We start from the raw sequence: 23850 nt of genomic DNA, 5'->3' as shown, positions 1-23850 counted from the left end.
AATTATTCCAAAAATTCAAAGGCTGTAACCTCAATCTCTGCTCTGTTTATTTATCCTGAGCTACCACTACCACAGGGATTTTCAAAGTACCTTCAAGAAATAACATGCTCAGATACTTTGCCTTTTCAAAATCGAAACTAAAAACAAATGTTAGCTAATGAATGTCTACAGGCATTTTTAAGTTACTGCTTCTCTTTATTCTCCAGAAGTTGCTGTTAACCGTGAAGACACAAAACTCACATCTAACTTATAACTGTATTGGCACAGAGCAGAGCTAAAACCTGTGGCAGGAAATCCCTATTTCGATCAGTTTCGAGCCTCACTGATTTCCACGGAGCCCCGACTACGACCTCTTTCACCCCGGCGCTGATCCGAAGACCGACCGAGCTCCCCGAGCCGTTTCTGCGGGCTTCGCCCGACCGCTGGGCGGGCACGACACTCCTCCAGCACAGGCAGCGGCGCCCGGCGGGACCCCCGCTGGGGTAGCAGCGGCTGCGGGCTCTTAGGCCGCCGCGGGGCCTGCCCTGCCCGCAGGCTGCTTCGCCTCTGCAGTGAGAATCGAGAACAAATAACAGACATAGTTTGCTAACCCGCGTTATTTAAATCGAGCTGCTTGTCGAACGTTTATGACCCGTTTCCCCTTTTATCTCGCTGCCCTTCGGGTGCGAGCACACGCCAGCAGCAGCGGCAGACCTTCAGGAGCCCAACCAACATGGCGCCAGCAGAGCAGCCCCTGCGCAGGGTGGTGGCTAGCACTGCGCAGGCGCTGCTCGGCATCGGCGCGTCGGTGCTCGGCACATCGATTGCGGCGGGAGCGGCTATGCCGCCTGCACTGCGTCCCCGCGTGCGCGGGGTGGGACGCGCCGGCCGCCATCTCGGCGGGAGGAGGTGAGCCGGGCGGCGGCGTAGGCCCGGGCCCGGGCGGGAGGAGGAGGAAGAGGAGGAGGAGGAGGGATGGCGGGCTGCCTCGGGGCTGCCTCCCGGCTGCCTCCCGGGACCGTCCGTCCCGCTGTCCGTGGGACCCGCCCGCGCGGGGAGGGTAGGAGCGGGGCACGTGTGCGGCCTGCCGGAGGGCAGGTAGCCCCCCCAGGGCCTGTCCCGGTCCCACGGCGGGGGGAGCGGCGCCGGCCGGCGGACGCTGCGCGGCCGGGGGCTGGGTGTTGCCGGTGCTGGCAGCTGTCCTCCCCAGGGGTTCGGACCGCGCCTCGTCCGCCGCTAACGGCTTCCCCGTGTGCTCTGCCCGCAGGCAGGTCTGCAGCCGCCCCGGAGGATGGACATCAGGCCGAACCACACCATCTACATCAATAACATCAATGATAAGATTAAGAAAGAAGGTATGGGTGTCTGGGACTCGCCTTTAGAAAGCGGACGTCGTCACATCGGGCTGGCTTCCACGCCTGGTCGTACACTGGCACAGAGCTTGGCATTTTGGCAGTGCCGTGGCCTCAGGGGCTGCCGGGGCTCTCCGGAGGGCCGAACGGATGGTGGTCGTGCACCGAGCTCTCAGCAGACGGCTGCTTGTAGTGAAGAAGCAGCTAAAGTCAGTAAACGTAGCGAAATGTCTAAGTCTTTTTGTAAGCCAGGCCCCTTGTTTCTAAAGCCCCTTGTTTCTTTGTGTGTCCAGAGAAGGGCACAACGAAGCTGGTGAAGGGTCTGGAGCAGAAGTCTGATGAGGAGCGGCTGAGGGAACTGGGGTTGTTTAGCCTGGAGAAAAGAGGCTGAGGGGAGACCTTATTGCTCTCTACAACTCCCTGAAAGGAGGTTGTAGAGAGGTGGGGGTCGGTCTCGTCTCCCAGGTAACAAGTGATAGGAGGAGAGGACATGGCCTCAAGTTGCGCCAGGGAAGGTTTGGACTGGATATTAGGAAATTTTACTTCACTGAAAGGGCTGTCCAGCATTGGGACAGGCTGCCCAGGGAAGTGGTTGAGCCGCCATCCCTGGAGGTATTTAAAAGATGTTTGGATGAGGTGCTTAGGGACATGGTGTAGTGGTGGTCTTGGTAGTGTTAGGTTTACGGTTGGACTCGATGATCTTAAAGGTCTTTTCCAACCTATACAATTCTGTGATTCTGTGAAACGTTGTCCTCTGTTTGTGATTCTAAGGAAGGTTAGAAACAAGGTCTGCTGGTGGTCTTGTGTCTTCTGGTTGCCTCTCTGCCCTAGTTCTGTAGCTAATTGCATATGTTAGGTTTGCTTGTCAGTGAATAACTGTAACGATAGCAGTAATCAGAATATCTGATGGATACTAAGAGGCATGTTGGCATACGTTTCGGTGGTCAGCAGTCCCCTCTCGCTGAAGCATGGGAGCATCTGTGTGTTCCTCATTTGGTTTAGCACCAGGCAGAAGCGGTGAGCGTGGCATGAGCTAGCCTGCTTTGCATCATCATGTTAGACATGCCTTGCCCTCTTGAGAGAGAGGTGACTTCATGCTGAAGCAGTTTTGCTCCTCGCAGCGTGCAAAAGAGAAAAGAAAAATCTCTTGCCCTTATCTGGCTGTATATTCAATGTCTGCATAGAGCTATCTGCTTAATACTCACACTTAGCTTGTAATCTAAAATGATCAAGGTAATTTATTTGTTATTGTTTATGAACAGAGTGGCTGGATCAGACTAGCACTACTTAAATGTTTCTTCAGGGTGCTTCAGAGAGAGATCTGAAAGTGGAAACAGCTTTGCTGAGAAATTAATTATTAACTTGTCAAGATGGTTCTACTGAATAAATTTAACATGGGGCTTTGTTTGTAGCATGTTAAGTGCCCTATAAACTAGTAAGTCTCCACTATGAAATGGCATGGTTATAACTTTTACATGTAGAATTTCAAATTACCTGTAAAGCTTACAAATTTGATTTATTTTTTGAAATACAGTTTTTGAAGTTATTTTTAAGGAAAGTGTTTTGATAAGAAAACTTTAAAACAAAACAGCGCTGTGGTTGGTCAAGAGCAGGTGGAGAAAGTGACAGTGGGCTGGTATTACCAAGTCTCAGCAGAAATAAAGAAGAAGCAGTGCTCTTATATTGCTGAAATTTTTCAAATGTAAGATTTGTGAGTTAGAATAATCATGCAGTACGGAGAATTTATTTAGCCTGATTGGATAAGATTAATGTTTAATTTGGCATGTAGTCAGGTGATTTTAAATAATGAAAATAAATCTATTGCAGTTGTAAGGTACAGTGTGATCATACAAAAACATACTCTGATCCAGAATATGAAAAAATATTTCATGTGCATGACAGAATTGATTAAACAGTTACAAACAAAATTTCCAAATTGAATTAGCCTTTAAGTAGTTACTATTTTACCATGTTCTTGTTTTAAGTCATACCTCTTTATTATTGCGTGTTGCAAGTATGGATTTTCTGATCAGTCTTTGATGGCTGTCATACATCATACTTGAATGTGTGAGAATATATATATATGAAAAATGTATATATATACCCTTGTGTCATTTTTACTCTCTTAGAATGGTAGAATGGATAGCGGTGCAACTTTTTCACTAGCTGAATACTTGAGGTGTGAAACCAAGCATTATACACCAATTTACAAAAACTGAGCAAATAAACTTGTACTCACACAACAGTTTTGACTAAATTCATGTAACATACCACTGTGTGAGCTAAAGCTGGCAAAAGATATCGTCCCTGAGGGACAGCAAACTCTGTAGAAGTGGATGCTTGCATGTAACCTGTTATAATCTGTTTTTTCATATTGTCAACAGAACTGAAGAGGTCCCTGTATGCGTTATTCTCACAGTTTGGTCATGTGGTCGACATTGTAGCTTTAAAGACTATGAAGATGAGAGGACAGGCTTTTGTTATATTTAAAGAACTTGGATCATCTACCAATGCTTTGAGACAACTACAAGGCTTTCCATTTTATGGGAAACCAATGGTAAGTTATTTTGTTAGCTTTTTAAAGGAAAAAAAAAACTGCCATGGTACAATACAGTGTTTTGGTACTTGCACCTTGTGAATTAACTTGGGTACTTGTAACTGTACTGTTATTCAACTGCATCACGTCCTGATGATTATATGTCTTTATGCAAGTTAGAGGGATGCCAGAGAGACCGTAGTGAAAACACACACAGAGGTTGAACTTAGCATTTAGGTTTCCTAAGTGATGGCTTTATATTTTTCTGTGCTGGATTAAAGTTTTTAAGATATTAAATACTTCAATTTTACTCATCATGTCTTCTGTTGAACCTATTACATTCATTCTGTAGTGTTATGGAAATTAGGTGCTTTCAGTTAATTTCTCTAGAGTAGCCTTAATTACTATTATAGTCGTAATAACTAGCTAGAATATGATGCTTCCTTTTTGAGGTAACAGTGAGTAGGGTGAAGATCTCTGCAGTTTTACTTTCCAGAAATCAACAGATGTGACTAGTGATTAATTTTTTAAATCGATGGCTAGTTCTGTTTCTGCATGCATCAGATTGCCAAACCAAATAACTGGATGTCAGTATAACTTCAGTGAAGCAAATACACTGCTGGTTGATAGAACAGCATTTAATAATGTACTTGATAACGTGCAGAATAGCAGAACAATTGACACGTTGTCGTTGCCTGCTTGGATAATTAGGCATCTCTTAATTCTGCAACTATTTGTGAGGCGTAACGATACATGCAAATGGCCCACTTGACTTCAGTGATGGAGGGATATATTAATACTGGCTTTGAGCATTAAGGAGAGCACAGGCAGTTCTTGTGTGGCTGAGCCACGAGCTTTTTTCATTAACACTTTCAGACTCTGTAATGAAATCCTTAACAAGGAATTGTGCAAGCTCAGTTCTGTTGTTTACCCTTAACAAGTTTTGTGCTCAGTAAAACTCAATAGGAAATAAAAAGATTAAGGCTTCATAAGCTTTAAGGTATACTTCCCTCTTTGAATATTGCCTGCAGCATGCATACTCTTATCTAACCACTAAACAAAAGCATAAAAAAACCCCTTAACTGCTGTGTAATTTTGTATTGAGGTAGTCTCTGATAGTAAAAGCGATAGGATTGTGTGTGTATATAATGTTGCACACCTGTATACCCACAGCAGAACCTGCTTACCCGCCTGACTAGTGCATCGGGGGCAGCCTTTGTCAGAAAACCAACACCGTTATGCTGCTGACACAGTTTATGCAACCTGGTTTGGATTAAGGCAGGTACTTGCCTCTCTATTTAAGAAGTCTGAGTTTTGCTGAACTCAATTTTCTGCAGAGATCTGAGAAATCACTGTAAAATTTTAGCTCCCCTTAAAAATGGGGTTAAAAATCCTCTCAGGTTTTTTAATAGAAGCTATTGCCAATTTTGTCTAATGTCCTTGTATTGCTTTGTACATCTGTTACCTTGACAGATGTTAAAAAGATGCTGTTAGATGAACAGAGTTCCGATTTCAATGAGTTAAAATTAGTAATTTCCATCTTAGGTGTTTTTTAGAGTTCTGTAGTTGTGTTCAGAATTAATTACGAGGATTAGATACTCTGTAAACATACCTACAGTTTATAACAGTAGCATACCTACATGTATGCATATGTAAGCATACCTACAGTTTATAACAGTTTATAACTAATATAAGAAGTTCCTGCAAAAAACATGTAAATGCACAGTAGAACACAGTTAATGAAAGTGGTGCAAAATGTTTATTTTTTATTAACTGCAAAATGTACTCATTTTTTTCCTTTTAAAAAGCGTATTCAGTATGCAAAAACAGACTCTGATATTATCTCTAAAATGCGTGGTACTTTTGCTGATAAGGAAAAAAGGAAGGAAAAGAAGAAGGCCAAAACTCTGGAGCAGTCAGCAAATGCAGCAAATAAAAAGGTTATCCAGGTAAGCTGCTTCTCTGTTTAAAAAAGAAAAACAAACACAAAAGCTATTTTAATTTTTTATTATTATTATTTTATTATTATTATTTTTTTAGGATTGAGTATTGTCTTTTGGTACTTCTCAATTCCCTAAACTGTGGTCTATTGATACCTAGTGCTCTTGAGTACTCACTGGAAGTTGAAGGAGAGGGGGCTGACTATATAGTCCTTGCTGTTCCTTCTTGTCCTTTTCTATTACCAGATGAAAACAAAGATGCAGGGCAAAGGTACAATAAACCAAAGTAGAAACTAACCTCTTGTTAAAAAGAAAAAGAGGGGTGTGTGCTTATCTTTAATGCCAGCTTCAAGTGCTCAACCAGCTTTTCCCTTTGGCGTTTTAATGCCCTATTTGCTCTGTAAGCACTGAAGAATGGTAAATGGGAATAAGATAATTCATTTACAGACAGATGAACAAGAGTTGGCTTGGAATATATCTCCACTAAGGGTTGGCCTGGCCTAAACTAACAACTTTTAGTAATTTATGTGCTGAAGTATAGCAGAAAACATCAAGGCACAGAGTTTGAATATTGTGTTATTTAACTTCAGTTCCTGCTAAGGCACAAATTGATATCAAGGAGGGATAAGAGTGTTCATAGAAAGCAACATTTTCTAGATAGAATATTCAGATTTCTCGGGATTTATTAAAAAAATCAATCATTATATACAAATCTCTTAGGAAGAAATAATTGCTACTAGCTATAATGGTAATAGCTTTAGTTATCCTTGCTAAACTGGAGTCCTCAGTGGAAACACCTGTTTTTCTCCTATTAGGTATGTCCTGTCTAGGCCTTCATTTTCAAAACTACTTCTTTCCTGTCTATTAATCCAAATTTTATAATGTGGAGAAATAGTGATTTGCACTATCTGCTGACTCAGCCGTTAACTCAGTTCAGATACTACTGATGTTTTTTCTTTGATTGCCTGGTTTGGGAGTTCAGCAGAATTTACATGCTTTATGTTTCCCTTCAGGAGGTATCTCATAAGCAACAAATGTTCCTTGGATTGTAGCTTTAAAAAACCTTAACATACTTCTTGAGTTGTACAGAAGCATGGTGATGTGTGCTTATATATTTCTAACAGAACACCTTTGTAAAACTATTTTGTACTTATTTACTAGGGAGCAACACAAAATTCAGCCACTGCCCCAGGGACTGCAGCACAGAATCAGCAGGTAATGCTTTTTTTTTTTGTGACTAAAAGCACTGATGTTTAAAATTATTCCCTACGAATAACAGTTTATTACACATGGAAGCTTGAGGATATATTTTACAGCTTCCTTTTTGTTCCGCAAGACATTTGTCTAACAGCTAAATCACAGTAAACAAACAAAAGAAATCCCACTTTTGTTATACCTGGTTGACATGAAATGAAAATCTGCAGTTTCTCATTATTACACAGAAAACTGCACTATTAACAAATACTACTTGATTCTTAAATTTGGACTGTGCTTAGTACCAGTTGAAGGATTCTTAATTTTTTTTTTCATTGTTAATAAATTCCCTTTAACTTATTTTGTTCTAGTAGTAGAAAAGGAGAAGGAAGACTACATAGGGTACCAGAATGTCTGCCTAAAAGCTTCCTTTCAGGAGTTTGGGGGTCCTCCGCTCACTTTTTCTTTTTTCTCATAAGCGTCTTATTTTCCAAAGGATTGTGTGGAGATGTAGCAACAACTCCCTACACTTCACTCATCTTGTCTGCTCAGTGACCTTCTAAATGATTCATGTGTGTTAGAAGTGCAGGTACTAAAGAGCCAGGATTTGCAGGAGGGCAAATACTGTAGAAGAATATCTTCGCCTGCCCTGCATCTCTTTCTTGAGTACTATCATTGAGAATTGCATACATAATCCACAGCAGAAAATGTCTTGCTCCCAGTTTGGGTTTTCTTTCAGGTGTCATTTGTAACAAGGCACAATATGCATGTCACTTCGCATCGAAGCACAATACTGAGTATTTAGGTATTTGTTTGAACTTCAGAAGTTTATTTTCTAATGGCACTGCCTGGAATATTTCCATCAGCTGAAGGAAATTGTTCTGCTGAGGCATTAACTTACTTGTCACCATTATTAGGACGTTTAAAGTTGTGTCCAGTTTCTTTTTATTTTTGTAATCTCCTGATGACTTAGGGAGATTCCAGCCTCTCAGTCCTGTGTCAGCAAACTGACTACTCAGCCTTGTCTCTGGTGGGTTGCTACAAATTCATATTCGCAGGCAAATCTGTTAAAGACTCTAAAGCTTTAAATCTAATGGGGTTTCTATTTAATTAGAATGGAGCACTGTAGTAAAACCGTGTGGGTTTTGTGGGTTTCAGTTGCCCAAAGATATTCAGTATTTCGGTGCTACTGCAGATGAACAGGGTATTTATCTTGGCCTCCCACTGCTCTTCCGGAAGGATGCGAGTCTTTCATAGGTTCTTCCACTGCCATAGAGGTGTCTTGGACAGCCAGTACTTAAGGACCTGTGTCCCACCCCTGGCAGTGCTGAGAGTACTGCAGTATCAGCTGTTGAGTTCTCGAGTTTAAATATGACACCTAAGACAATATGTTACTGTGATTTTTGTGGAAATAAGAGCCTCTCCAAATTAATATATCCTTGTAAAAGAACTAAGGGGCTATGGCTGCATATTGCATGAAGGTATACTGAAGTCCAGCTAGCAGTGTTATGAACAAAACTAAGGATATGTGAGTCTTGGTTCAAATAATCATGCAGACAGATGTAGGGGAACAGATAGCTGTGTCTAATCTTTCTGAGCTTTGATCTTCTGTTGTTACAGGTGCCTGATAACCCACCAAACTATATCCTGTTCCTTAATAACTTGCCTGAGGAAACAAATGAGATGATGCTGTCCATGTTATTCAATCAGTAAGTTTTGCATAGAAAAGACTTCTCCTTTGAATTCTTCTGTTACCTGTATGCTTTTTCTCAGTTGGCAAGCTGACTTTTTAGAAATAAGAGTTTCTTCTGAAGGTATTTCAGTTCTTTGTCTTACTGCCAAGACTACAGATGTCAGTTCTGATGACTTGGTGCGGAAAGCAAATCCAATTTTTTCGTAGCAGGATTTGATTGTGTAAGTTACATACTATCAATCTGCACCAGATTTAAGCTGGTGACTGTAATATTAAAGGCTTTACAACAGCAGGAGCAGTTTTAAAACTAGCTTTAGTTGCTTCCGTATGTGCACGAGACTGATTAAATTTCTTCCACGTAATGATCCTTAACTGAGGCATGGTTCTAAGAACTGGACATGTAAAACCCTTCAATTTAAATCTTTCATTAGTAGTAACTATTATACTAGTAGATGCTTATGGTAAGGTCTTATGGCTACTGAAGAGAGATGTATTATCAAGCTGGGAAATATTATCTGACTCTTTCACCTTATTTTAAAGGTTTCCTGGTTTCAAAGAAGTACGCTTAGTGCCTGGGCGCCATGACATTGCATTTGTGGAGTTTGAAAATGAGAATCAAGCAGGAGCTGCTCGAGATGCTCTCCAAGGATTTAAGATTACTCCATCTCATGCCATGAAAATCACTTATGCGAAGAAATAACCGGATGCTCCTATAAAGGACTTCTGTAGATAGGTTGTTTTTTTTTAATATGATGATACTTTGATCAGCTAGCATGTTTGCTGTTCTCTGCAGAAAACTTAAGACTTGTATAAAATTGCCACAACGGCCAGGACAGACGTAGGATTTCCACAGATCTACTGGATAGTCAATTTTTGTGTTGAATTACTGATTTTTATAAAATAAATTCAGTTTATGCTGTTTTCGAGCCATGTTTTTCCTTGAATCTGTCTTACTATTGATCTGTTAGGCTTGCAGGGCTTATTCAGTATATTGGTTTAACTACTTTTAAGGTGACACTCATTTCTCAGAGGTGCTGGAAAAATAGTTGTCTTTCCAGAGCAAAAAGCGTGAGCAGGAATGCTAAATGTCAGCATATTCAGAATAAATGTAACACTCAATCTTCAGCCTCATTATCAAGGGGACAGCTGCTTTTCAGCAGGAATAATTTTGTCACTTAAGGAAAAACAATTTATTGTTAGTGGGGTTTTTTCCAGGTATGGGTAGAAATTGATTACAGTTTGACAGCACTGTTGCTCAACTTGGTTTTGTCTTTATAATGATGGCTGGTAGTAGAAGCAGGTCCACAGAAGAAACATAAAAGTTTATCTGTTGTCTTCGCCTCTGCTCTTCCCAGCCCTATTACCATGATTTTAATAAATGGTTTAGGAAGAGCTTTCTGGCTCTTTACAAAGACAATGCAGATAAGCCTGATGGTCCGTTTTTAGGCAGGTTTTTCCAAAATATGTGTCCTAATGTTTCTGGGTTTGTTGTTTTGGTTTGTTTTTTTCCATTTGTCAAAAGCCTTTACAGGTCTTGTGTGACATGAAATACTCTGAATGCAGTGAAGTCATCAGATGTAGTATTGTGAGTTGTAACTGTTATAAATATTTGGGTGCAAAAATAGCTTCAAAAGCTGAAGTGTTTTGTTCAGGTGATGGAAGACCTAGAAGGATGTTTTAGGTTAAGAGAGTAATGAAATTTACTTAAAATATGATCACATTTTTGGTGAATCTTGCAGTAGCTGTTGCATGGTGTTGCCTAGGAGGATTGCCATCAGACCTTTGAAGATTAATGTTTGAGAGGAAGCAGTCACACAGCGCTTGTCATGTTGCAGCATTCCTCACTTCTTGAACACTTTCTCTGTGAGGCCTCTAACTACCCTTTCAGACAAAGGAGTAATGGGATAGAGTTAGCATGATTTCCTTTAGAAGTAGTTCAGGTAAGTATTGGAGTAGCTGATGGTTAGGCAAGAAACTATGAGGAAGAATATTTTGCATTGTAGCTACATTCCAAGTGTTGAGTTTTTTTCTGTTTCCAAAGTAATTTGGTCAACAGGGGTGGGAGGAAGGATGCTTGAGGCCATAGCCTTTCATCTATGACCGTGGCTCGGTGCAGTCCCTTCCTGTGTTGTGTGGGTTCAGCTGTAGCTGAAGAGTATCTGTTTCCCCCAGTTTGTGTTCTGAAACCATTGAGATCTGACTTAAAACTGTCGTTTGGACAAAGTGCTGCACCTTCAGGAAAGCATGACTGATTTTTATAAAAATCTTGGTGTACTTCTTGGTATATTATATATGGTAGTTCTGGCATGTCCACTCAATTTCTGAACAAGTGCTATGTTCCAGTGCATGTGTAAGCATAAAACTAGCTACATAAACCACCTTTTTTGCACAAGACCTGAAAAATCTTTCATCTTCTGCTCCCAGAGTACATTGCAAAATTATGCCTCTTCCACTGTCATCTTGGTTACTGTCATATCTCCATGTATGTATTTTTTTTCAATCTTTTTAGTGATTTTTGTGTGTGATTTCACAAGTATTCTAGTACTCGCAAGTGAAAATCATTTCAATGTGCCTGTAAGGGAGCAAAACTGACTCTGTTATTCCGTCATGAACCTTACAGTTTTCCTTCTGCAGTCATAATTTTATAGGTATTAATTACGCTGTCCTTGTATCCCACTAGTCTGTGTACACGAGACTACCGTTGCATACCATCACTCTTCACCTTTATTCACTTAGAAGGGTTTGTGTGGAGTTGTCTGCAAAGGAAGTTAGACACTACATACGAGAGGCTGGAGGAAGGAGTAATGGGCTGGAAGATTAGAGGAGAATGTGGTGAAGTCAGCTGTAACAGGAGGGTGATGCTAGAAATTGCAAGATGGTCTTTCTTTAAAAGAGAGTGGGGGATTTCGGATGAGAGTTGACAGCTTGCTCTGTTCTGCCTGTTGACTGAAAGCTGGTACAGTCAGCAGCTCTTCAGGCCTCCTCGTGAATCAGGTAGCGCTGGTTCTCTAGAGTGACGTTTTGGGAATTCCCAGACTTGCTCTTGGTCACTTGTAAGGACTGATCCAGACCAGCCTTCTGTAGCCTGACAGCTGTGATGTGAATGGCTTACAGTGCAGTAACTCCAGTGGTTGTTCCTTTTGTGCATGTGTGTGACGAGGAATTAGGCATAGCACGAGTGAAAGGGTTAACAAGATTGAAGTACTGAGAGTTTGGCTTATGCCTGAGGGAAGGAGGCTGTGTGTCAGGAGTAGGAGTGGATGGGATTGGAGAGAGATAGGCGAGTGCATGATTTTTTGTTGTGAAGAAAGGAGCTGCAAAGTTGCAAAAAGATAGCCAATTGTATTAGTTGAAGGAACGCATGAAGGACGCGTGAACAAGACACATAAACCAATAAGAGTTCTCTCAGTAGCGCACGTACAAACAATTAGAAAGTATATAAGCCATGTAATAGTTCAATAAAGGGTCTTCGATTTAACACCAGCACCGGAGTCCGTATCTCATTCCCTTCAAATGGTGACCCCGACATTCGGAGGCAGCAGCGCTGCAAGTAGCGTCCGGAGGGAACCCCAGCTGAACGAATCAAGCCAGCAGCAGGACTGTGGCTTTAATCCCAGGACATCACCTTAAGAAACAGGTGAGCGGCTGGGCAGTGATCATGGGAGCTAATATATCAGCCGAGGAAGAGGCCACACTGAAGTTATTAATGCAGCTCCTATTAAAAAGAGGGGTGGAGTATGACCCCTATAGGATAGGGTTATTACTGAGGTTTGTGCAGAAGTGGGGGGCTCCTTTTGCAGTGCCTGTGGTGTTTGATGTGAGGGCATGGGAACAGGCGGGGGAGAAGATTGGGGAAGAAGCATCTAGGGGGGACACCGCTGCTGAAGTTATGACCACGTGGCATTTAGTGACTGAGACCCTGCGATCGTGGCAAGCAGAAAAGAAAGTGCAGAATGCAGTCGCTCAGGCGGCACAAGCAGGGGATAGTGAACCGATCGCGAGCAAGCCCCAGGAAAAAGACGTTCTTATAGACTTGGGGGAGTCACCCCCCCCCCCCCCGCGCGTCCGATACATGCATCAGAAGCACAACCTACGCCAATAGCAGAACAGGCTTTCGACCCCTGAGATCGGTGGGAGCGACTCCGTAGGGAGGCACTGAAGGATGGGGAAGCTGCGGCATTTGTGTTTCTGGGGCGCATACAAGACAATGGGCCAAATGAGTGGACCCCTTCCAGTGGGAACTAATTAAGGAATTGAGAAAGACTGTCGCTGTGTACGGCTTAAATGCGCCATTCACTCAGTCATTGTTAGAGAATGTGATGACAGGATATTTGCTAACCCCGTGTGACTCGCGGCAAGTGGCCGCAATGATTTTAACCCCAGCCCAGCGATTGTTTTGTGAGCAAAAAGGGAAAGAATCCTGCGAGGTGGCAGCCCTGAGTAACCTTGGGCGGCAAGATGGCGATCCCCTTGCCAGGGCGGGAATTCCCCAGTTGATGGGCACCGACCCTTTGCTGGATCCCCGACTGCAAGCTAGATTGGATCCGAATGTTCTCCGACAGTCCGCGGCATTAGCTTTCCAGGCTATGCTGCGACTGCCCGAAGCTGGAAAGCCAGAACAATCGTTTACTAGTATACGACAGGGGCTCCAACAACCGTATATGCAATTCATTGATAGACTGAGGGATGCGCTAGAAAAATTGAGAATCGTGAGGCGAAGGGAGCCCTAATGCTGAAACTGGCAGTGGAAAACGCAAATACGGACTGCAAAAAGCTACTGCACGCACTGCCTGTTAACTCTACGTTAGTACAGATGATCGAAGCGTGCGATCGAGTTGGATCTATTGAACATCACACTGCTGCGTTGGCCGGAGCGTTTGCCGCTGCCCTCAATACCGGGCGGGGTGCCGTTGGAGACAAGCGATGTTATCGGTGCCATGCCGTAGGGCATCTAGCTGCTGACTGCCCGCAGCGAGGGTCAGCTGTCGGCCGCGGCGCTGGTTCTAATCCTCCTACCTTAAGTCCACGATGCAGAAAGGGATGGCACTGGGCCAGCCAGTGCCGTTCCCAATACAATGCGGAAGGACAGCCTCTGCCGACGTGGCAGGGAAACGGGAAGCGGAGCGCGGGGCGGAAACGCGCGATGACACAAGTTCCGCCGCCCCTCGGGCCGGAAGGGCGGTCCATGCCGGACTTCCGCCCAAAGGCAATGATGGCCGGAAGTTCCACACCGGCTGCAGCGACAACAACGCCACAGACGTCGCTTTACCCTGAATTGCCCCGAAAATTTTCGGTAGCGGCCACTGATGAGCGACCGACAATGAAACATTAGCACCGTTGTTCGAGTTATTAAAAGGGGACACTGATCTTAATGCTCCACGACAAGGGACCACAGCGGCGAAAGATGCACTGAGAAGAGTGAATGAAAGACTCTCCCTGCAGCAGTGTCACCGACGAGCTGAAAATCTACCCGTGCAGTTATATATTTGTAATCAAGAACAACAACCTTTAGCAATTATTGGACAATGGGAGACCCAGGAAAGAGACCCCCTTATAGTGTTAGAATGGGTGTTTTTGCCGTATCAACCTACACAGACTCTTGTTACGCGCATTGAGCTGTTTGCTGCCCTAATCGAAAGAGGCAGAGAACGAATTGTCGAAATGACTGGGGAAGAACCTGGGCTTATTGTCCTTCCGGTTGTAAAAAATTACCTAAATTGGTGTTTGCAAAATAGCCTGGAACTTCACATGGCTTTAGCAGGGTTTGATGGGCAAATAGATACTCATCACCCCCCTCATAAAATGTTTTATAATAAATTAATATAATTAAATATAATATAATATAATATAAATATAATATAATTAAAATCTTTTATAATAATGTAAAAATCGAAAATAGGCCACTATATCAGTGGCAACCCGTTACGGGCACCACAGTATTTACTGATGGGTCAGGGAAGACAGGAAAAGCGATAATTACATGGAAAGAAAAAGGTCAATGGCAACATCAAATAGAATGAATTGAGGGTTCACCTCAGTTAGTTGAGTTGCACGCCTTTACTATGGCCTTTAAAAAATGGCCTTTGACTCCTTTAAATATTGTACCAGACTCGCAGTATGCTGTAGGAGTAGTCCAGCGCATTGAAAGAGCGCAGTTAAAACATATACCAAAAGAAGCTCTGTTTTTGAAATTTAAGGAATTATTATTTTTAATAGAGCAGAGAAGACATCCCTATTCTGTGATTCACATTAGAAGCCACACGAACTTACCGGGGTTTTTGACAGAAGGAAATGCACGAGCTGACTACCTAACAAATATGGCATTACACACTCCTGTACCACACACACTTACCCAAGCTCGGTTGTCACACCAGTTTTTCCACCAATCTGCCAAAGTTTTAGCAAAGCAATTCGTGATATCTGTGGGGAATGCAAAACTCATAGTTCAAACATGCCCAGACTGTCAACAACAACCATCTGGACCATCTTTTATGACAAACCCTAGAGGTTTTTTTTCTCTTCAACTCTGGCAGACTGATGTGACACATATACCTGAGTTTGGTCGACATAAATATGTTCACGTGTCCATCGATACCTACTCCCATGCGGTATGGGCTACCGCAATGACGGGCGAAAACAGTCGACACATCCAAGGCCACTTCCGTGCTGCTTTTGCAGCGCTCGGTATTCCGAGGGAGATAAAAACAGACAATGGCCCTGCATACATTAGTCACACGACGCGTAGGTTTTTCCACACATGGGGCATCAACCATAAGACAGGCATACCCCATTCCCCCACAGGACAAGCTATTATAGAGCGCACACACCACACCTTGAAAACTCTTTTACAAAAACAAAAAAGGGGAGGCTCAGGAATTGCCGCAAAACAGGTTGGGGAAAGCTCTGTATGTAATGAACCATCTATCGTTACCTTTTCAACATGAGGATATTCCACCTATAGTTAAGCATTACAAGGCAATGGAATCAGGGTTAACACCAATATTGTGGGAGAAAGCAATGGTAATGATGAAAAATCTAAATACAGGATGCTGGGAGGGACCGTATCAATTAATAACCTGGGGTTGAGGATACGCTTGTGTCCCCACAGGTCAAGGGCCCTGATGGGTACCAGCACAGGGAGTTCGACCTTGGTTAGAAGCATCATCCTCCTCAGCATCATCATCGGACTCAGCGAGCCGTGAGTCTCCATCCAACCCTGAAACAACATATGGGTAACGCTCGCCAACAGGATAGGGCAGGAACTTTTTTTGATTTGTGGCGATAGAGCATGGCAAGGTGTCCCTTCTCATATATCTGGAGGGCCTTGTACCCTAGGACGCCTTACCTTGCTAACACCAAAAAAAAAAAAAAAAAAAAATTGTTGCAATGCTTGCAAAAAATGATAAGTAAATCAATGCAATCAGTCTGGCTCATAGAAACAAAAAAAAAGGAGGGGAAATGTAGGAGATCAGTACGCCGATGACCTTGACTTAATAAACACTTCTCTGAACTAAGGTTGTGGGCGAGGGACCAAGAGGAAAAAAGAGAACAAAAGAATGCAAAAGAAGGAACAACAAGATAACTATAAACCAATGAAATGCTGTGTGAGAAAAGTTACAGAGCAACCAATAATGATCCTTTGCTTTTGATAGAATGGGTGTCTTTAGCGCAAACGCTGAATCAAACTGCATTTTGTGTATCTAGGGAACAACCAGAACAACCATTCCATACGTGTCTTGTAGGATTACCTATAGATGAGGTAGGGTTAATACAAAAAGAAGCAAGTGGAGTGCTAACTGCAGATAAACGTAATTCTACCACCAGTAATGTTAGCACCTGCTTTGTGGATTGAGATAAGTGGGTGGCTTAAATCATTATTAAAAACTGGGTTATTGGTTATCGGTATATTTTTATGTATCTTGCTGCTTTTACCCTGTTTATTGTCACGTGTCCAAGGAATGCTGCAGAAAATGGTGTAAAAAATATATGTTGTTGAAAAACAAAAAGGGGGAATTGAGGAGGAATTAGGCATAGCAGGATTGAAACGGTTAACAAGATTGAAGTACTGAGAGTTTGGCTTATGCCTGAGGGAAGGAGGCTGTGTGTCAGGAGTAGGAGTGGATGGGATTGGAGAGAGATAGGCGAGTGCGTGATTTTTTGTTGTGAAGAAAGGAGCTGCAAAGTTGCAAAAAGATAGCCAATTGTATTAGTTGAAGGAACGCATGAAGGACGCGTGAACAAGACACATAAACCAATAAGAGTTCTCTCAGTAGCGCATGTACAAACAATTAGAAAGTATATAAGCCATGTAATAGTTCAATAAAGGGTCTTCGATATAACACCAGCACCGGAGTCCATATCTCATTCTCTTCATGTGTGTGCATTTACTTTAATTAAAATACTCCCTCCAAGTCTTGCCTCATGTATGCTATGATGAGATTTTGGGAAGTTAGATGAATTCTAGATGTCCTCTCCAAGGCATAAAGAGGACCTTATAAGTCAGCCTGTGTCACTATGTTTTTCAGTGTCTTGCATCTGCAAACTCTCAACTGAGTTCAGCTACGTAAATAAAAGTGAAGTGGTCGCTGTCCTGGCATAACCTGTGTGTTTTGCTCTCAACTGCATCTCCCTGTGGAAGGGATTTTGCCTATGCAAGTATGTGGTGCTTGAACTTTTAGACTTCAAATTTAAATTGCTGACTCGCAAAGCCTTTTTACAGTGTTTCAACTCCCAAATGGTTTGTTTACATTTGCATCCACGTGTTAGGGTCCGAGTAGGTCCTTTCTGTAGACTGTAACAGGGAAGTCTCTGCCACTGAGGGTTTACAGTCCAGGGAAGATTACATTTGTCAGTGAGCATTTGGGAAAATGAAGGACTTGAGGATTTGGAAGGATGTAATTTCCTAATTTCCTTTGCTGCTTACCAGGGTCTGACTTAATTTTTCATCCTCAAACTTTGCTGGAGGTAAGATTAAGACTATGGACAAGCACAGGAAGGCTTAAGACGTTTAAATAATACAGTTGCTGATTGAAATGTTAATGCAGAGTGGCTTTGGGAAGGGATTTGGTTTCGTGAGTGGACCCTGAGGTCTTCCTCCCGCCTGTGGCTCCTCTGGTGGGGTGGAATGTCGCCCTAACCCCTTCCCATTGGCCTGGCATGTTTGTCCAGGTGTCTGCCTCTTCCATAAAAGACGGGGATCGCTAGACCTGGTGTGCATTCGGCAAGCGCTGTAGCAAAGAAAAATGACACGACGTGTTTATTTGGTTGTTCTACTTTTGTATCTCGGATTAATGTGTCCTCTTGGGACTGGAATTTTTATGGACAAGCTTGCCAGCAAGAAGCTGTGTGCTGATGACAACTGTGTCTGTAAGTAATTTTGCTTTAATTTTGAGGACAAAATAGTCTCAAAAATGACTGTGGAGTTTGGATGCAATAGTGTGAGGGAAAACTTATTTAGCTCTGTTATATTTACATTGGTTTGTCAACTTAAAAGCAGAGTGGGAGGGTTTATGTGGAATGTCGCATGCAGTTTTCCTGCAAAAGGGGATTTGTAAGGGACATTTTTCACTCAGGTGAAAGATAGAGGATTGTAACTTCCACTATGATGAAATGGCACATTCTTAAGCTGTTACTTTGCTTACTGGAGAATAGAAAAATGAGCAGGACAATTTCTTGCAGACTTCTATCAATTTCAGGATAACCTACTTTTGTCTGTAGAAATAGCTTTACATGTGTGCATCCACACACACATTTATTTATATTTCTCTATATAAAAGTATGTATGTATTTAAATTCGTCCACCTCATTCTTCGTTGTTTGGTTTTTTTTTCTAGACACCATTTCCCTTGCCAGAGCAGAAGAGGATTATAATGCTCCAGACTGCAGATTCATTAATATTAAAAAAGGGCAGTTGATTTATGTTTACTCAAAACTAGTGAAAGAAAAAGACTCTGGAGAATTCTGGGCTGGAAGTGTAAGAGGAGATTCTTGTGTATATGAGCAAACCAGAAGTAGATTAATACACATTTCTGTAAAGAAATGGATGCTAACACTGAGCTATTGTGGGTTTTAAAGCAGCAACTTAGTTTTCAAAGTGAATGTTTAAACTTAAACTGATTGAGGAGTCTTGAGGGTTTTAATTTTTTTTTTATAAAATATCTTCAATAACTGTATGGTAATTATGAACTGAACCTTAACAGAAGGGCGCAACAGTTCTTTTCTGTGGCTGTTCGCTGAAACTATGGAGGAGAAAGCTTTTATCACAGTTGGTCATAAAACCCTCAAATTTAAGGGAAGGAAAGATTAAGTATTGGCTGCATTTATTAAAAAAAAAATTAAAAAAATAGATAAGCTATAGGCGGTATTAATTTACTCAAAAAAATGTATGCCTGTATCAGAACTTGTGTTAATGGTTCGTTTCATGTGCCAGCTAATTGGAACCTAGGAAATCTAAAACCAGAGTAAGAAACACTATTAGTAACTGCTTTTGACTAAATTATGAACTAGCTCAAACCAGATGAGGACTGTTTTAAGGTACCTAATTATACATCTCCTTGCTTGAAGGTTTATGGAGAACAGTATGAAGACCATATGGGGACAGTTGGTTATTTCCCTAGCAGTTTAGTCTCAGAACAACATGTCTATCAAGAAGCAAATAAGACTGTTCCTACAACGGTAAGGAATTTGCAAAAGCCCAGCTGGCTACATAATTATACTTGGCTGTGTAATGCTAATTTGCTGTAAAAACAAATCATAATTGTGGCAGTTGATTGTAGCATATCACAGATGCTTAGGGATCCAATCTTTGGGCCTCTATACAGGCAAATAGCCTCAATAAAATCCTAACATACGCTCTGATATTGCAGATACTACAAATGCTGCATTAAGGGCTTGATCCTATTAGAGTTCCTATTGATTTGAATAGTATTCCTTCAAGGCCATAGAAGTTTTACCTAAACCATTTGCAATACATTGCAAGAAGCTTTCTTTTTTAGAGTCTGGATATTGTGCTGCGTACTTTAGTAACGCATACAAGCACGCTTTCTATCAGTTGTATATATAGACGGACATTGTCATAGAGAACTTCTGATTTACTCTCCTCTTTTTATGAGAAAGCAAGCATGCTTTCAAAGTTATTGGTATGTCTATCAAGCAGCTGAATTAAAACGCTATTGGAAACACGTTAGTGTTCTGTCAGTAAGTAGGCTGTACTTCTGAAAGGGTGATTGTCCCTGATTATGTACAGTAGTGTCTCATACACCAGACAACTCTTAATTTTACCGAAGATCTGAAACATTTTACAGAGGAGTGGAAGAGGAGGGTTCTTTCTCAGAGCCTGGTATGGTTTGGCTTACAAGTAACACTTACTGGTAGCTTATTTCTATGCTTAAAACAAATTGAGTGGTATGTTTCCAGTAATTACCTTTATCAATATTGAATATTTAGCTATATGCCGTTTTGAAGTGTACGGCAAAATACAACAATTAGTGCTTCAATCTTGAGATCATATTTGGAGTTTTTAATCCCAGGTCCAGATTACTAGATGGGTTTCACTAACACAGAGGAAGTAAGTGAAAGGAAGCATTTTATTTCATGTTAATAGTTGCTAGGATTTGTGTTATAATGTGTCAGACAAGCTTTATTTAAGGAAACGCAAATCTCGGATAAGTGATTGCTTTTCTTGACACTACGTTAGGTTATTCTGAATTTGGCCCAGAAGCATTGCAGCAATTAATTAGGCGCAGAACATGAAAGAATGACTAAAATATGTTTCTAAGCTCTTTTCTCAACAATATGACAGCCAGTCTGCTGCATGGCAAGCTGAACTGGAAGCAGAGGTAGGTTAAAGCAATGTCTTAGCCTGCAGGCTGACTCGGGGTCCAGAATGCGCTGTTGTCAGGCTGCAGTGCAGAACTTTAATTGGAAAGTAATTTTCTTTTGCAAAACTAGCGACACAGACTTTGACAGTCGTTTCACCCTTACTTCACATTCTTGCTATGCAGGAACCTTGCAACGAAAATAAAGGGCGATACAGACAGATTCTTTTCCTTGTTCTACTGCTCTCAGCTGTATGTTGCAAACGTGACCTTAGGGATCTGACTCTAAGTTCACATTTAAAACAGTCTACAGCCCATCTTGACCAATCTGTGTATGGGCATGCTGCTTGCTCCAGAAATATCCCTTAAAGCTGCTGTTTTATACAGAGCTAGAGTTGCGTACCGCTGTAGATGCCTCTAAATGCCACCAGCCTTCCATCTGCAAGTCAGAAGCCGGTCTCTTGCTCACAGCTCTGTAACCTTCCCCCAAGCCACTGGAAATGTTTTTGCCTTGCTTTCCCAGCCTTGCACCTCCAAAGCCCAATATTGGTGTTACGATGGGTTCTCTTGGGAAGGGGTTACCATTTATATTAGGGGACGTAATGATGCCCGAAGCTTAATGGTTAATCAGCGTGCAGCACCTACCCCTGATCAAAGCACTGGGTGGCACACGCAAATGGCTTTGCATGGAGGAACAACTGATAGGGAACTTGATGGGGAAAAGTATTGGGGGGGGCACCTGCTGCCCTGGAGAGAAGCCTGAAAGAGGACATCAGCCTGCAGGCCTCTGTGTCTCTGATCCTCCTTTTATTCACACACACACACAGACACACACACAGACACACACACCCCCGCCCGCCCCAAAAAGTAGCTTTCACTGTTGGAGTCAATGTATGCCATTAGCTACAGACCCTGCTAATAAATGTTTCTGCCTGTGAACTTCTCTAGGCATCCTTTTGTGCAGCACTGGGTAATCCATGCCTGTTGGTTGCTGTTTGAGCAATAAATCTTCGGAGATTTTTTTTTTCCCAGTGCTGCTACTTCTGAACCATTGAATCACACTGAATACAATAGACTCAACACAATAGACTGTGTGTACTACAAAGCGGTGTTGGATTGCCTGCCTTCCCTCGATCACTTAAAATTGGCCATTTGCTGGCTAAGATGAGAGTACTTTCATTACCAGTAAGCATCTGTTCTGAAACAGCTCCCTGTCTTCTGCTTCCAGTGGACAGCTATATGTGATACACTGGTCTAATGTAAATGTCGTACAGTTTGAGCACCACAGTGTGATAATTCCCTGCAGCAGAATCGAGATCTACATAGCCATATAAGATAATAGCAGGAAGTTAGAGGAAAGCAATATGCTGTGGAAGTCTATCCCATGCTGGAAGTTTTCAAGGAAAATACTGGCATTTATTTTCTAGTCCCATTTCTCTGTAGCAAGTGTATTGCATAGCCTCAGTCTGTTTAAGGCATCCTTTTCATGGGCAATTAGGAACTGTTTAAGGATACAGGGTTACATATGACTAATAAATCCAGGTATCGATGTGGGAATACAAAACAAAAAAGGGAGATAAAGGAATCATTTAAAATGGAGAAGGCCTAATTCACTTGAAAAATTTATGGTAGGAACAAATCATCCCAGCTACACAAAAGGAGTCAAAAGACCAAAGACCTTTTTCTTTCCCAGGATAATTTGAGTATATTATAGTGTATTCTGTGTTTGCATCTACTCATGTACCTTTGGGGACAGATAGAGGAATGTTAACCCTTCAGTAATCTCAAAACATCTTTCCTTTTAACTCTCTCTTTCAGGACATTGATTTCTTCTGTGAATAGTGCTGAAAGCGGCCAGGTAATCTCTTGGCTGCTACCAGGGAAAGCTGAGCGGAGGAAACCTGGATGCCCTCCCTGAACACACAGCCCTTCCTGTAATAGATGTTTGTGAAACAAGTAATCCTTCTTCAAAACAAGCGAGTTTTCATTTAAAGGGAGTGATTTAGGATGGGGAAATAGTCTCACCCAGCTTTTTTTTTTAGAAATTTTTTACCTGCGTATGTTTCGTAACTTGTTAATAAAGTTAATAGTCTTTGAATCGCTGTAAGTCTGTGTGGTATAAATATGCTATGTATAGGATTAGATGCGTGATCTTGACCTGCATTTTCCTGCCTTAACCTTACACCATGTATTAGATATTAAAAATACCTTCCTTGGGTGAGCTGTCTGTGACTCGCTGCAATAAATCATTTTAGTTGCAAGAGCTATCCAACAACGGAGAAATCACCAGTACTAAATACAGGCTTTAGCAGTGCATCAAAAAGAGTATTTTGCCCGTCACGTGCACACATTGTGTGGTATGGGGGATGTTCAAGCTGAAACTGTGGCTCAGAGCTGCAGGCTGGAACAGGAGGATGGGGTAAGGCTGGGGATGGTGCCTGCCCAGGGCTTCCCCCAGCTTGGAGGGAGCACGGTTCCCTATTGCTCCCTGGAGTGCTGGTAGAGAAGATGTTTAGCCTCTATTAAACGTTCAAAGCACGAGAATTGGAAGAGGTATCCTGCTGATCCCTGTCTGGCTCTGACAGTCATACTGCCAGCGCTGCGATGCCTGCTACGTCGTGGAGAGCCTCACTCATGGAATCGGGTGAAGAAGTAGGAAATTTGTTTAATTTTTTACGAACAAGCACGTTTCTGAAGCCACAGAATAGAGGTGGGTACTCCGCCTCGGAAACTAAAGCCTCAATGCGCCTCCGAGTGCCCTCTTGTGGCAGCCCGACACCGGGCGAAGCTCCCTCTGCCCCCAGAGAGCTCCCCGTGCCTCAGCGCCGCTGCCGGCGCAGAACCTTCCAGAAGGGCGGGATCGAGCGCCCGCCAGCGCGGCAGCCAATCGGAATCGGGCATTGTCTGCCCCTCGCGCCCCCAGCTCGCGGGTGTGGGAGGGGGAAGGGCCGCCTGAGGCACGATGGCGTCGAGGGGCCAGGTCCCGGCGGGTCATCGGCAGCCTGTTGTCTCACAAACGGAGTTTGTCACCCGGTGTGCAACACCCAATACGCACACAGAACCGAGATATCCATTTATTTCTGGTTTTGCGCAAAACCGGGTGCTAGGTGGTAATGCGACAAAGCTAGCTCACCACTCATTCATACAGGTACCATATTTATACAGTCTAGTTATACATATGCATAAGTAATTACGCAAAGCAGCTTCCTATTGGTCTACATTTTCTTGTTTTACTCTTAAAGCTACAGTACTATTTTAATATTCTGTGCATGCTCAAAGGTGAGGGGTCTCTGCTTGGGCCAGGGTCTCCAGCTCAAGGGGTGTGATTTTTAGTATTATA

General features: G+C 42.5%; 2 protein-coding genes across 4 annotated transcripts; both read left to right on the top strand.

The window, feature by feature from the left end:
• The first annotated feature begins 773 nt into the window (after positions 1 to 773).
• Positions 774 to 9620, top strand: SNRPB2 (small nuclear ribonucleoprotein polypeptide B2). Of its 3 annotated transcripts, none has more exons than XM_072857413.1 (7): positions 774 to 888; positions 1247 to 1334; positions 3716 to 3888; positions 5676 to 5816; positions 6969 to 7022; positions 8622 to 8710; positions 9235 to 9620. In XM_072857413.1, the coding sequence occupies exons 2-7, from the start codon at positions 1271 to 1273 to the stop codon at positions 9392 to 9394; spliced, it is 681 nt and encodes a 226-aa protein (XP_072713514.1). In that variant the 5' UTR covers positions 774 to 888; positions 1247 to 1270; the 3' UTR covers positions 9395 to 9620. The 3 variants fall into 3 exon arrangements, with proteins under 3 accessions (XP_072713514.1, XP_072713515.1, XP_072713516.1); XM_072857414.1 differs by lacking the exon at positions 774 to 888 and adding an exon at positions 923 to 1039; XM_072857415.1 differs by lacking the exons at positions 774 to 888; positions 1247 to 1334 and adding an exon at positions 1364 to 1540.
• Positions 9621 to 17766: 8146 nt separating this feature from the next.
• Positions 17767 to 22642, top strand: OTOR (otoraplin). Its single transcript, XM_072857416.1, has 4 exons — positions 17767 to 18060; positions 18528 to 18667; positions 19258 to 19368; positions 22329 to 22642. Exons 1-4 carry the CDS (start codon positions 17937 to 17939, stop codon positions 22350 to 22352), a joined length of 399 nt encoding a protein of 132 aa, XP_072713517.1. The 5' UTR covers positions 17767 to 17936; the 3' UTR covers positions 22353 to 22642.
• Positions 22643 to 23850: the final 1208 nt, after the last annotated feature.

Source organism: Ciconia boyciana, chromosome 3 (genome assembly GCF_034638445.1).
Source record: "Ciconia boyciana chromosome 3, ASM3463844v1, whole genome shotgun sequence".
Classification (NCBI taxonomy): Eukaryota; Metazoa; Chordata; class Aves; order Ciconiiformes; family Ciconiidae; genus Ciconia; species Ciconia boyciana.
This window is presented reverse-complemented; position numbering and strand designations above follow the sequence as displayed.